Below are 15,839 nucleotides of genomic sequence, written 5' to 3' on the forward strand. Positions count from 1 at the left end.
ACTGATTAAAAAGTATAGGCTCACGTACATCAAGGTAAAATAATACCGGCTCCCATCTCCAAGACCCCGCAAGAATGCCTCCGGATCGCACCCAGCAGTGCTTCAGACAGGGAAACCACAGCGGCTCTCGTTCAGCTTCGTTTACGTCCAAACACCAAATCACAGTGCATGTGGCTGCTCGTTTAGCAGTTGGTGTGAGCGTCCCGACCGGTTTCGTCAAGATTGACTTTGTCAGGGGGTGTGGCCAAGCAGAGTGTCCGTATGATATTTATAGCACATCCGTCCTACTACATCTTACACTAAAAATGATATTTATCCTCTCGTGATATAGTCATTACTATACTCATTCACTATAGATCATTAAAACATGCATATTTGATAACAATTTATATTTTTATCAGCCGAGGATAACACAAGAAATATCAGACAGCAATTAACTCAATAGTTCTTAGATAATTGGACAAGCTGTACATAGTCTAAACATAAGACCAACTGATATCACTCATAGTGCTGTCATACAAGTATGGTAATAATCTTAACATAAACACATTTTATTTAGCGTCCGTCTGTTTCAGTCATTATCCTCCGTTGTCACATGTTTTAAAACACTTTTAATACAACAAATCCAAATAAATAAATGTCACAATATACAAACATAAACACATCGATACAGTTTCTTTTCTTATTTCAAAGATATATATCCCCACTTCATTAAAATACCATTAATTGTACTATGAGGCACATAGAGGGAAAGAAAGAAATATGCAAGTATACATGCCTACACGTATAAATATGTACATGCATGTATACATAAAGGAAACCCAATAAATATGTGTATCTACACCAGTTAATAACAATAATAATGGATATAGCTGGACATAGAATATTGCACCATGTCATGCGTCTCACCACACACCCTATCGATGTCACTAAGGGGTGATAATGGGTGCATCAGTAAACAAGAAAGTGAATATGTGTTCAATGAGTTTCCCAAGATAGCTATATTTTATTATATGCCGAAGATACATAAACGTCTAAAAAAAAACCACCGGGACGCCCCATAATTGTGGGAATAGATTCTGCTACATGTAAACTATCTGAGTATGTAGACTTTTTTTTAAAAAAAAGTACGTGATTATGCTTAGGTCCTTTGTGAAGGATTCCACACAGGTATTAAATATAGTAGATCAAATTGAATGGCAAGAAGGGTACAGCTGGTGTACGGTGGATGTTGAATCACTGTACACCAGCATACCACATGATAAGGGTCTGGAGGCAATTCATTATTTTCTCTCTAAGGATGAAACTATTAACAAAGAGATGAGGTTTTTTTCTGGTAAAATGTCTGGAGTATATTCTTAAAAATAATTACTTTAAATTCCAGGGGGAGTTCTATAACCAGACCTGTGGGTGTGCGATGGGAACCCCGTATGCACCGAGCCTAGCCAATTTATATCTAGGGCGCTGGGAAGAGGAAAATGTCTTTGTTGAAAATGAATTTACTGATAAAATCTTGAGTTTTCATAGATATATAGATGACATATTGATAGTATGGAGAGGTGATCGATTGTATTTTGAAAAATTTATGTCATATATTAACAGGTACAACAGTAACCTCAGATTTACTTCTAACTATCAGGAAGAAAAGATTGAATTTTTAGATCTGGTTCTTGATGCTGGTGAATGGACCCCTGGGAAGAAAATTAATACATACACTCACATTAAAAAAAGTTGATAGCAACAGCTATATACACTTTGATAGCTGTCATTCCAGAAATTGTTTGCAGAATATTCCGTATTCACAATTTCTGAGATTAAGAAGAAATTGTGGAGAGGAAGATATATATGAGAAGCAAGCGGCAATATATACAGAGAGGTTTAAGGAAAAAAACTACCCCATGGAGATAATTAAAAAATGTAAATATAAGGCAGATGTGTTAGACACAAAGGAACTCCTGAAATATAGAAATAAAGATAAAAATAGTGTAAAACATAAAGAAATGGTCCCTTTTGTAACAAATTTTAACACTAAAAATAAACAAATTGAAAGTATTCTATGTTAGCATTGGGATGTCCTGATGCTAGACTCTGTTCTGAATAAAGTACTCCCTGACAAACCAAAAGTGATATTTAAACGGGCGAAAACACTTAAGGCGGTTTTGGCCCCTAGTAATTTACGAAAGGAGGATGAGAATAATTGGTTAAAAGATCTGAATGGATGTGCACCCTGTAGCCATTGCAAAGTATGCAAATTTATGAGTAAAGATAGAAAGCTGATTTGGAATAGGGAACCAACAGAGTCATGGAAAATAAAAGGCTTTGCAAATTGTTTAACTTCTCATGTGATATACCAGTTGGAATGTAGCTGTGGGGTTAGTTATATAGGAAGAACAAAGAGAACACTAAAAACTAGAATTCTTGAGCATATGAGAAGTATAAGTAATAAATTAACTAATCATAGTGTACCCCATCATTTTTTGGAGGGTGGAGGTGGTAATTTAAATAATTTTTCTTTTAAACCTATAGAACATGTGGTGCTAGACGATAGAGGTGGTGATCTTTTAAAGAAGTTAGGAAGAAGAGAGACATACTGGATCCATAAACTTAAAACATTGAGTCCAAATGGGCTTAATGAGACGTTTGACATTGTTCCTTTTTTGCACTGATGGAGTGCGGATGACCATGCACACTGATGCCACTATGTATGTTGGGTGTTATCACCCCTTAGTGACATCGATAGGGTGCGTGGTGAGACACATGACATGGTGCAATATTCAATGTCCAGCTATATCCATTATTATTGTTATTAACTGGTGTAGATACACATATTTATTGGGTTTCCTTTATGTATACATGCATGTACATATTTATATGTGTAGGCATGTATACTTGCATATTTCTTTCTTTCCCTCTATGTGCCTCATAGTACAATTAATGGTATTATAATGAAGTGGGGATATATATCTTTGAAATAAGAAAAGAAACTGTATCGATGTGTTTGTTTGTATATTGTGACATTTATTTATTTGGATTTGTTGTATTAAAAGTGTTTTAAAACATGTGACAGCGGAGGATAATGACTGAAACAGACGGACGCTAAATAAAATGTGTTTATGTTAAGATTATTACCATACTTGTATGACAGCACTATGAGTGATATCAGTTGGTCTTATGTTTAGACTATGTACAGCTGGTCCAATTATCTAAGAACTATTGAGTTAATTGCTGTCTGATGTTTCTTGTGTTATCCTCGGCTGATAAAAATATAAATTGTTATCAAATATGTTTGTTTTAATGATCTATAGTGAATGAGTATAGTAATGACTATATTACGAGAGGATAAAGATCATTTTTAGTGTAAGATGTAGTAGGACGGATGTGCTATAAATATCATACGGACACTCTGCTTGGCCACACCCCCTGACAAAGTCAATCTTGACGAAACCGGTCGGGACGCTCACACCAACTGCTAAACGAACAGCCGCATACACTGTGATTTGGAGTTTGGACGTAAACGCAGCTGAACGAGAGCCGCTGTGGTTTCCCTGTCTGAAGCACTGCTGGGTGCGATCCGGAGGCATTCTTGCGGGGTCTTGGAGATGGGAGCCGGTATTATTTTACCTTGATGTACGTGAGCCTATACTTTTTAATCAGTAAAGATTTCCTATTTTACTCACAATTGCGCCTTCCTTTTTTCTGTTCTTTCATATATATATATATATATATATATATATATATGAAAAGAAGGGATAAGGTGGTTTTAAGCGACCAGTGGTGTCTAATGTTAATCGGAGACTTATATTTAAAAAAAAAAAATTTTTATTAAATCTAATATGCACCAATAAAAACAAATAAAATAATAGCCCTATTTACAGGGAGCCAGAAACGTTACTAAAGACTGGATGTAAAATAATATAAAATCAATAATACAAATTTAGATAAGACAAGAGGAAAAAACGTCCTAAAAGTGCAAAAAATTGGACATAAGATCAGCATAAAAAGTATATAAAGTATATATATATAAAAAGGTTCTTAGCTTTTAGAGAGGATATGTATCATAGCACCCAACGCGTTTCGTCCTATCTGGACTTCATCAAGGGGTGACATACAACTGGGACAGCTCATCTATTTATACCTGTATCAGTAGGGAAGTGATAGCTACATCACTTCCTGTCAATTATCTGGTGTCAAATTTCGTATAATGTTCAAACATTCAAAACACAGAGATAATGCTCTTATATCATAGGGTCACTGTGTAGGGTGAAAACCGCTAAGTAGATAACTGTATTCTATGCATTTAAAGTCCTAAAAACAGTTCATATAGTTGAAAGTCCCGGACTTCCTGTACGGATCGCGGGTGACGTCTTCATAGATCTAAACAAATTCGTAAGGAAGCTAACACTCAAAAGGCACTTTCTTAAAAAGGAAAATGCGGCCATTCGAAACTATGATCAATCCAAATCAGGACTGAAACCCACTTCAAAGTTCTACCCGCTGGAATCAAAGGGCCATAATGTGGGTATTTTTTATGATCTAGTAAAAAAAGATCTATGTGAAACTGAAATGGGGACCATCAAGGAAAAGAATCTCACAAACAGAGAAACCAATGCAATCAAAGAACTTCAGGAGAACAAGAATATCGTTATAAAATCTGCTGATAAAGGGGGGGGGGGGTTGGTCATCATGGACCGGGAGGCATACGTCACAGAAGCAAACAGACTTCTGGGGGATAGAACTTCATATACCCCTCTCCCAGGAGACCCAAAAGACGGCTTTTTAGAGGAACTAAGAACTATACTTTTGAAAGCATTCAGGTGCGAGATCCTAACCAAAGAAGAATACCAGTACTTGCTTAACTCCAACCCCACCACCCCCATATTTTACTTTCTACCAAAGGTGCATAAATCCATGACGAATCCCCCAGGGAGACCCATTGTGGCTGGGATAGATTCTTTGACATCACATCTGTCCGAGTACGTGGATATATTTCTAAGGAAACATGTGGTAAACCTGCCCGCATACTTAAAAGATACAACATCTGTTCTCAACCTGATGGATTCATTTGAATGGAAAGACACCTATCTCTGTGTTTTGAATGTTTGAACATTATACGAAATTTGACACCAGATAATTGACAGGAAGTGATGTAGCTATCACTTCCCTACTGATACAGGTATAAATAGATGAGCTGTCCCAGTTGTATGTCACCCCTTGATGAAGTCCAGATAGGACGAAACGTGTTGGGTGCTATGATACATATCCTCTCTAAAAGCTAAGAACCTTTTTATATATATATACTTTCATAGGCGTGCGCAGCACATTTTATTAGGGGGTGCACCGATGGAGGGGCGTGTCTAGCACCATCTATTGACGTCAACGCAATATAAAATATCCACCCTTGTACCAATCCTAATTAAGCAGATACATTGTCAGATGTTGTGGTGTGCACCAAACAAACACCCCTGATGGCACTAACTGCAATTACAGTGCTCCTCCTCAGCCTAGTCTGGCTCCCCCTCTCTTTCCCCTGCAAGCTGCAGCAGCTTACTTACAAGTGAGTCACTCACTGACACTGACAGTCGCAGACTAGTACTACTGCTGCTGGAAAAACGAGTGATGTGTCAATGCTGCTGCCGACCGCCGGCCAGTATTGAATTTGTCTTCCTAAGAGGAACCCTGGCTGCATGCTGCTCCTCATCAGTGGCTGGCGTTGGCATAGCATAGAAGGAGAGAAGTGAGCGTGTGGCGGGTATGACAGGTGGGCATGCGAGCAGCATGATGTAATCACATCACATCACGCTGTTTTTGTACATGGAGGTGGAGCCGGGAGTTTGAAAGCCGGTGGCAGTGGCACCCTTGATTAACCCAGGTGTCTGGTCAGTAATGCAGTCCTGACAGGGTGCAGCGCAGAGGGGACAGTAATCAGCCTGCTCGGCTATCGCTGCATCAGGCATGTGAGATCAGGGTGCCAGACATTAGGGGGTGCCTGTGCGCACCAGGAACCCCCCCTGCGCACACCTATGTATACTTTATATACTTTTTATGCTGATCTTATGTCCAATTTTTTGCACTTTTAGGACGTTTTTTCCTCTTGTCTTATCTAAATTTGTATTATTGATTTTATATTATTTTACATCCAGTCTTTAGTAACGTTTCTGGCTCCCTGTAAATAGGGCTATTATTTTATTTGTTTTTATTGGTGCATATTAGATTTAATAAAAAATTTTTTTTTGAAATATAAGTCTCCGATTAACATTAGACACCACTGGTCGCTTAAAACCACCTTATCCCTTCTTTTCGTTTACATTATACATGAAGCACCTTACCAATGCTTCTTTCTTTAAGGTGGAGCTGACGCCCGATTAATATAAATAGGGAGTGTCTAGAAAAAGGAGACTTTTCTTGTTCTTTTATAAATATCCTGGACTACATTCTAGTACTATTTGGTATCGCGGTTAAGCGCCGATAAGCTTCCCCCCATCTATCTACTACTACGGTAACATTTGCCCACGGCTGCCTTTCATAAGTCGATACCACACACACAGTATGTTTAGAACCGGAGAACGCACCAACAAAAGAAATAATGCATGCCACAAAATCTTTAATGAAACCAACATCATTGAGAGTGTACCTAATACAGACACACTTGATGAGATCTTTTGGAGTATGGAAAGACTATTGATCAAAGAAGTGAAGGCATGGTGGGACGTGAAAAGGTTTGGAACACTACATAAGCGTGGACCGAATTCCAAGGGGTCTCAGAATTACCAAACAACCCACGTTTGGATCAGAGAACCCTGAATTCATGAAATAATGGGACAACGCACTCCATAGTTGTTCAGTAAAACTAATGAAAATCCTGGTGACGGAAAAAAAAACGCATCATCTCCACCCTGGAAACAGAAATTAAAGAAACTGAAACTAAATTGGAAGCATTCAAGGACAAAGAGGATTTTAAGATCAACGAGAAAGTACTGAATAGGAAACTTGAGCAAATTGAAGACGAGGTTATAAGAAATAAAGGAAAGAAATTCATACGGGACAAGCAAGATTATGAGAATAACAAAATTAAGAACTGGAGTAGATTTAATGGAAATGACAAAACTGAATTAAGAACAAAAAGGGAATACTGGCAAACAGTACCAAGAAGAGGCATGGAGAATGGAAGAAACTACACACAGAGAAGACAGAATGTACAGACCACCAATAGGTTTTCTGCATTACAAAGAATGAATTCGGCCAACGAGGAGGATTTTTTATCACCAGGCAAGAATGCACGGTTCAAAACCATGACAAGAAACATCCCAAAGGAAAAAGTTACGAGCACAACACCCCTAAAGAGAAGACTAACAGAAGAAGAGGGTGTAGAGGGGGCAGGAGGAACAAACCTCTACAACAGCAAAAGAAGACACCTCCATTAGAACATCTAACAAACAAAGGTATATTCAACTTATCAAGCCACACGCTAACAGAACATGAAAGTTCACTATTGAATAAAGGACTCTCCTATGCACCTACGAAAGGCATGAACAAATTTGACGTCTTCATAGATCTAAACAAATTTGTAAGGAAGCTAACACTCAAAAGGCACTTTCTTAAAAAGGAAAATGCGGCCATTCGAAACTATGATCAATCCAAATCAGGACTGAAACCCACTTCAAAGTTCTACCCGCTGGAATCAAAGGGCCATAATGTGGGTATTTTTTATGATCTAGTAAAAAAAGATCTATGTGAAACTGAAATGGGGACCATCAAGGAGAAGAATCTCACAAACAGAGAAACCAATGCAATCAAAGAACTTCAGGAGAACAAGAATATCGTTATAAAATCTGCTGATAAAGGGGGGGGGTTGGTCATCATGGACCGGGAGGCATACGTCACAGAAGCAAACAGACTTCTGGGGGATAGAACTTCATATACCCCTCTCCCAGGAGACCCAAAAGACGGCTTTTTAGAGGAACTAAGAACTATACTTTTGAAAGCATTCAGGTGCGAGATCCTAACCAAAGAAGAATACCAGTACTTGCTTAACTCCAACCCCACCACCCCCATATTTTACTTTCTACCAAAGGTGCATAAATCCATGACGAATCCCCCAGGGAGACCCATTGTGGCTGGGATAGATTCTTTGACATCACATCTGTCCGAGTACGTGGATATATTTCTAAGGAAACATGTGGTAAACCTGCCCGCATACTTAAAAGATACAACATCTGTTCTCAACCTGATGGATTCATTTGAATGGAAAGACACCTATCGGTGGATCACCATAGATGTCCAATCTCTCTACACCTGCATAGAACACGACAAGGGTGTAGAGGCCTGCAATGGGTTTCTGAAGAAAGATGCCGAGATCACAGAGGAGCACATAATTTTTTTATGTGAACTGATGAATTTTATTCTGAAAAGGAATTATTTTAAATTTTTAGATACCTACTTCTTACAAATCTGTGGAACCGCTATGGGGACTATTTTTGCGCCGAGTTTCGCTAACCTTTTTATGGGGGAATGGGAAAATGAGTACATTTTTAAGGATCACCCATTCCAACAAAATATTGCATTTTATAAACGCTATATAGACGACATTTTACTTGTGTGGGATGGTGATGATATGAGTTTTAAAGAATTTTTTACCTATTTATCTAACAATTCCATGAATTTACAATTCACTGCAAAGACTAGCACGGAGAAGATAGAATTCCTTGACTTGGTTTTAACACATACAGGCAACGAAGTGATTACAAAGAACTATGTTAAGGAAGTAGATATGAACAGCTATGTACATTACCGAAGTAATCACAGTCAACAATGGAAGAACAACATCCCCTTTTCACAATTCAACAGAATTGCTCGGAACTGTAAGGACACTGAAGACCGAGATCAGCAACTACAGGTATATACGGAAAGATTCAGGGAAAAGGGCTATCCGAACCACCTTTTGGAAGAAGCGAATCTGAAGGCCAAGAATTTGGAGAGGGAACAACTCCTGAAATATAAAACTAAGGAAAAACGAGATGACACGGTACGGTTTATCACCACATACAGCAGACATGATAAGACTATTAAGAAAACCCTTAAGAAACACTGGAACATCCTCCTTATGGATCCTATTTTAAAGGACTACCTCCCCAAGGATCCCTCAGTGGTGTTTAGGAAGTCACAAAACCTCAAAGACCTGGTGGCGCCGAGCATGCTGAAGAACCCGGAAATACGATCAAACATGCCCAAATGTACTGGGTGTTATAAATGCGGCCGCTGTAATATATGCCGGTACGTACACCCTACAAGGAAAACCTTCAAAAACACTAACGGATCAAAAGAGCACAAGATCAAGCAGTTCATCAACTGTAACACGGTGTCAGTGATTTACATGCTTGAGTGCTCATGTGGGATGAAGTACATAGGGAAAACGAAAAGACCCTTAAAAATCCGTATACAGGAACATATAAGAGATATCAAAAACAAAGTACTAACACATGCAGTACCAAAACACTTTCATGCCCACCACAACTCGGATCCTGACGAACTAACCTTCAAGGGTATTGAACTGGTCTCTTTGGGCGAAAGAGGCGGGGACCTATCCAACCTTTTATCCAAACGTGAAATGTACTGGATCTTTGAACTCAACACCATGCATCCAGATGGCTTCAATGAAGGCTATGAAATAGCCCCCTTTCTATAACAACTTATAACCAAGTGACTGAAGTATTGCACTCCAAGAAAATGGCCGCCGCCACTATACACACGTTCCCAGCCACTGATATAAGATGGGAGAACGGGCACATGCGCACTGGGAAGCCGGACAAAGAACCCTCCACAACCCGCACTCGGCGCATGCGCAATGAAGAAAGCCGGACGCCGGAAGCGGGGCGGACGTGACGTCACCCGCGATCCGGACAGGAAGTCCGGGACTTTCAACTATATGAACTGTTTTTAGGACTTTAAATGCATAGAATACAGTTATCTACTTAGCGGTTTTCACCCTACACAGTGACCCTATGATATAAGAGCATTATCTCTGTGTTTTGAATGTTTGAACATTATACGAAATTTGACACCAGATAATTGACAGGAAGTGATGTAGCTATCACTTCCCTACTGATACAGGTATACATAGATGAGCTGTCCCAGTTGTATGTCACCCCTTGATGAAGTCCAGATAGGACGAAACGCGTTGGGTGCTATGATACATATCCTCTCTAAAAGCTAAGAACCTTTTTATATATATATATACTTTATATACTTTTTATGCTGATCTTATGTCCAATTTTTTGCACTTTTAGGACGTTTTTTCCTCTTGTCTTATCTAAATTTGTATTATTGATTTTATATTATTTTACATCCAGTCTTTAGTAACGTTTCTGGCTCCCTGTAAATAGGGCTATTATTTTATTTGTTTTTATTGGTGCATATTAGATTTAATAAAAAATTTTTTTTTTTTGAAATATAAGTCTCCGATTAACATTAGACACCACTGGTCGCTTAAAACCACCTTATCCCTTCTTTTCGTTTACATTATACATGAAGCACCTTACCAATGCTTCTTTCTTTAAGGTGGAGCTGACGCCCGATTAATATAAATAGGGAGTGTCTAGAAAAAGGAGACTTTTCTTGTTCTTTTATAAATATCCTGGACTACATTCTAGTACTATTTGGTATCGCGGTTAAGCGCCGATAAGCTTCCCCCCATCTATATATATATATATATATATATATATATATATATATATATATATATACTCTATATGTGTATACTATATGTGTGTATGTATGTATGTATGTATATATATATATATATATATATATATATAGTAGTTTTCTCTGCGCTGGTTATATATTATGGCAACTATGTTTGAGCTGCAGCCCCTATATGTGGGGTATTCGCTAATTTATACCCAAAATAAATGATCAAGTGGAAGTTTTTCAAGTAGTGCTGCTCAAATATATACAAAAGTATAATAATTGTTATTGACCAGTTTTGGTTTTTATACATACATATACACGTCCTGTTTACCTGAAAGCTTTTGATTCTGTGTCTTTATTTTCATAGGGATGCATTTAAGACTGTATTGTTCTGCTTGTTGACTCAGTACAGTTATTTTGAATTGTTTCTTGGTTTTGCAGCATCTTGGTCTGTTTCTAAACATACTGCTTGTAAATGTTTATTGCTTTGTTTGTATATTCTTAATCTATATTCCACAATTTATGAGTGGTGTGTGTGTGGGTCTGGGCCAAATGACCACATATGACATATTATTGAATAAGAAATGGTTAACACATTGTCACAAATCCACACTTTGTATTACTGCGTATATTAGATATATTTCCTGTCTTGTAATGTTTGTATTTCCACTATTTGTAGTGCTGCTAAGGGAAGAGGTATCACAGCTGCAAGATGAGGTTCACTTACTTCAACAAATGAAGGAAATGTTGGCAAAAGACCTGGAAGAGTCGCATGACATCCGGTCGGCGGAGGTGCTTTCTGTTACGGAGCTGAAGGTGCAACTGGCACAAAAAGAGCAGGAGTTGGCACGAGCAAAGGAGGCACTTCAGGGTAACGTGTCTCACCTGACCATGTTTTACTTGTCATGCATCTATCCTCATTAACTAAAACACACCAGTGCTGTTTATCGCAGTGCTCCTATTGTTTTACGATTAAAACCGTATCCTAATTTACATATGTGTCCTCATACATCATTCCAAACATCCCCTATTGGCGCACTAGTTCCCGTGAGACACTGTTAGTGTTGGGTGTCTCTCTTGCATATTTTTGGATGAAATTGTATTTTAATCGCAAAGCAGTGCGGGTAGTGAATACCAGGAACTATTCTGATTAATTTGATATGTGACACTATCTGTATGCGACTTAGTCCCTGATTTTGTATACAATGTGCTACAATGTAGCAACCACAGCTTTTTTCTGTATATAGACTCCGTCACACACAATATACAAGTTGTATAATGTTGTGGCTAAGGTGCATTTTCTGCAAGAAAAAGATGCCTAACACTAGCAGAGTTGCATCTCACACTGCGTGGCATATTGAGGCTAGATGTATGAGAGTACATCTGTATTAGTCACTTTTTCTAATTGCCCGTTTTTCTTAGTAATGCATTGTTCACTTTTTGTTTCTTTCAATTGCTGTTTCCCTGATGACAGCTGCCAAAAGCTTGTTATATGTCTCTCCAACCAAATATCACCCAATTTTTGCTTACTCACCAACTATTGTAGCTTGTTGGCTCTTAACCCATCTCAGTGTTGTTTGTATCGCATTTGGGGTTCAATGTGTGCACTAAGCTTAGGAGAGCGATAAAGTACCGGCCAATCAGCTTCTAACTGCCATGTCACAGGCTGTGTTTGAAAAAGACTGTTAGCAGATGGTTGGTTGCTTCTTTATCTCCTTCTACTTTATCCCTCTCCAAGGTTTAGTAGATAGACCCTCATGACAGCAAGCCAGGATAAACAGTCACTCCAATCTCTGCATGAGTAGGATCATCAATCGCCCATTCGCACTCTGTCCGCGCTTTTCACATTACTGCCTGATAAGGGGCAATGATAAAGGGTTTACCTTTTCCTTCTCTATTCCCCTCCTTTTCTCTGTCTGATTCTATTGCTTGTATTATATTACTATATTTCATATCTTTGAAGCAAATGTATAATTTTAACCCTTTAGTGATTTATAATAGTTTATCACTAATTGTGTACCTTTTATAAGCAAACCCGCAGAGGTTGCATCTAGACATATATATCTTTAAATCATTAGGAATATTCTGTTCATATAAGAATGCACGCCAGTCATATAGAATGTAAATCATAAGAATGTATTTCAACAAACAATTGCTACTCATAGAATTCACTTTTATCATTAAACAGTATTGGTCAAATACAATGCAAGTCACCATATAATAGTTTCACAGATTTAAACTATATAAGAAAAGAACAGGATGAAAGAAGTGTGAATGTGTATGTATGTACTGTATGTATATATATATATATATATATATATATATATTTATTACTGGGGAGATATCACTCAAAGCACTCGGCTAAATCCTAGATTTATTGATATATATTGGAAACAATATATATCTTAGAGAAATGCCTTAGGGGATTGGTTTATGTGTGTGTTTGTGTGTGTGTGGGGGAGGGGCAGCATGTGGCTGCATTGTCCACAGACCGTATGGGACAGAAGCTAGACTCCATTTTGGGAAAACTCCCATGATTCCAAAGTCTGTAACATATGGTTCAAAAGGGAATGCAAGCAGCCATTTTAAGTGTGCAAGTTCAAACACATGGCATTCTTTGCTATGCCATAGTCACATAGCAGAAGCCATAAGACTCCACTATATTGCAAACTGTATAAGCTTCAACATAATGCATATGTGCTGATTTTACAATTCCAAGCCATCTAATCACCTTTCACAATTCCAAGCCAAAACAGTATCTCAATAACCAGAGCATATTGTATGCTCTGCTTATTATATGAACCATCACAAGACCAGATCACCAGGTAACCACAGGTATCAGCCTGCCATTGCTACAAGCACATGCTATATTTCAGCAAGATGCACTATATAAAACCACTACAATCTGTTATAAATCACCATCCACAAATGTATACCAGGAATGCTATGCTACAGATTGTCTACTGTTCCAATTCATTACAGATTTCATAGAGTATTATCACCAACACATAACAATCACATACTTGCACAAGTATCATTAACCTTAAGCCATTTGTATCTCCAAATTAACTATTATATGCCAATCGTTTCACAACTACTTTACCACAAACACATATTTAACTATTCTATGCCATTAAGCCATGTGTATACAATACTTAGCCTTAGTAAGGAGATCGGTCCTGGTGATGAGCAATTCATGCTTCTGGAGGCTTTGTAGCTGTGTGCAGCTATTGTACATCTGCCTCAGTGGTTTTGGGAGAGAGCCCTCTGATTTCAAGTGCTCAGGTATACCTGCAACCTGTGGGTGTGTCTTTCACAGCATGTGGGCTAGCTGTATCAGTGGGCTGAGCTGGCCGTGTGCTGGGATTGTCTATTCAGCCAAGGCTACAGTGTATGGATGTTAATTAGGCTTCAGGTTACAGAAGCCAATATTATCAATTCATTCCTTGTATGATAATATATGTCCCTAAAATGTATATAATGGAGTTACTCTGTAACATATCCCCCTGTTGACAGTGATCTGGCATTCGACAGATTAAACTGACATACAGTTAAAAAACATTTTAGTGTAAGTGTGTGTTCTGTGTTAGTACAGGTGTCTAAAGAAAGAAAAGATTTAGTTTGGAAAAGATTACAACAAAGTAATTTCACAGTTCAAAGTATAAAGTATTGAAGGGGTTGAGAAGAGGCATTTCTCCCCTGCACCGCCATAGGTAGATGGAAAAAAACCTTGTTTTTATATTTATGCAAGGACAAAAAAATCTGCCTATGTGGGCAAGCCCTTTCCTAATATCCCTCAACAATGGAAACTAAAGGCCTAGTTGTTTCTTTGTGAAGTCTTCTTCTCATAGTGTGGTGGGGTCTTCTGAGTATGTCATCATCCCTTGGACCATCTGGTTCAGGTCATCTGTGTCCGGTACTTCTGGTCTGTGTCCTGTCCGATCATCTAAGGGTCCATGCAGTCATCTTTGGATATAGTGTCTGTCTACAGCTGGGCTCGTCCTTCTCATCTGTATCTATGTAGGAAATAGAGGTATCAGTTTGGATGTCTCTCTACCTACCCATGATGTCTTCTCTTCCATCCGATCCACCTGTAGCCTTTTGATATCCTTCTGTTGACTTGTTTCCCTGTAGATGCGAGAAACAGAAACTCTTCCAGAGCATTAGTTGTCCCTCCCCACCCTCTATGATACTTGATGATTTTGTATACTCCATTCTGAAATTTTTACAAATCACATTTGACACTATTTGAGAGTACTACAGATTGAACTTTCACATTATTTTAGCCACTAGATGGCATCCAGATCCTAGGATGCCTTTGCTTTTCACATTTTCATAAATCATTTCTCCAAAAATGTCATGATATTCAGGATTTTCACATATATTTATCCTGAACTAACCCATATACTACCCCCCCCCCCCTTTCTCCTGTCCAATAATCTGTATATTAATTGGGAAGGAGAATCATGGAAGTCTTGGGCTCTTTGACAAATTTTTGGACTGTTCCTTGATGTTCTGAGAAAATAGAAACATTAGTATACATAATACAATTACTGTCCAAATGAAACTTTTTCCTATCTATTGCAAACACACAATTTTTTAGTAAGTTTTACCCAAATAGATTACCAATAACACAACATTGTCCTGTAGAACCTATTTAAATATGAGACCATTCTTTTACCTGCTATGGACCGGTAGTGATCAGATGAAACAACTCAAGTTAACAGACCAATCATATACCAGATTTTAGGCAGCCATTAGCTCAATATCTTATGATTACCTTGTGATTATGATTTTATAGTTTCTTTGCAAACAGCTGATCCAATGCATGTTCTGCAAAGCCACTTTTCTAACATGAGGGCGTTCCTCCATTTTCTGGTTAAAAGAAATCACGAATTGTCCTACCATTTGATCTAACAACATCAATATCTTGGGAGTTCCAAAACTCCTAAAGGACAAGAGTGTCTGTACTGGTTATCAGAGGTTAAAAAAACCATCAAAATTACCACTATATGCTTTTAAGGATAACTTACCTTCCCACAGTTTCAATCATTACTGTGACAGTTTAAACAGGATGATCATATTTTATGACCTATGGTCATCCCCCTGTCCTGGTGTATAAGACCATAAACATCAGGGTTATTCTTAATTCCTTA

The 15,839-nt window shown here is 38.2% G+C and overlaps 1 protein-coding gene across 10 annotated transcripts in view; it reads left to right on the forward strand.

Moving 5' to 3' along the window:
* Positions 1–15,839, forward strand: part of KAZN (kazrin, periplakin interacting protein) — an 847,756-nt gene that overhangs the window by 460,021 nt on the left and 371,896 nt on the right. For all 10 annotated transcript variants that reach the window (XM_063942931.1, XM_063942933.1, XM_063942929.1 and 7 more), the window contains one exon: positions 11,363–11,554. In XM_063942931.1, coding sequence (XP_063799001.1) covers positions 11,363–11,554 — 192 coding nt within the window. The remainder of the gene's footprint in view (positions 1–11,362; positions 11,555–15,839) is intronic.

The sequence above is a fragment of the Pseudophryne corroboree genome, chromosome 10 (genome assembly GCF_028390025.1).
Source record: "Pseudophryne corroboree isolate aPseCor3 chromosome 10, aPseCor3.hap2, whole genome shotgun sequence".
Taxonomy (NCBI): Eukaryota; Metazoa; Chordata; class Amphibia; order Anura; family Myobatrachidae; genus Pseudophryne; species Pseudophryne corroboree.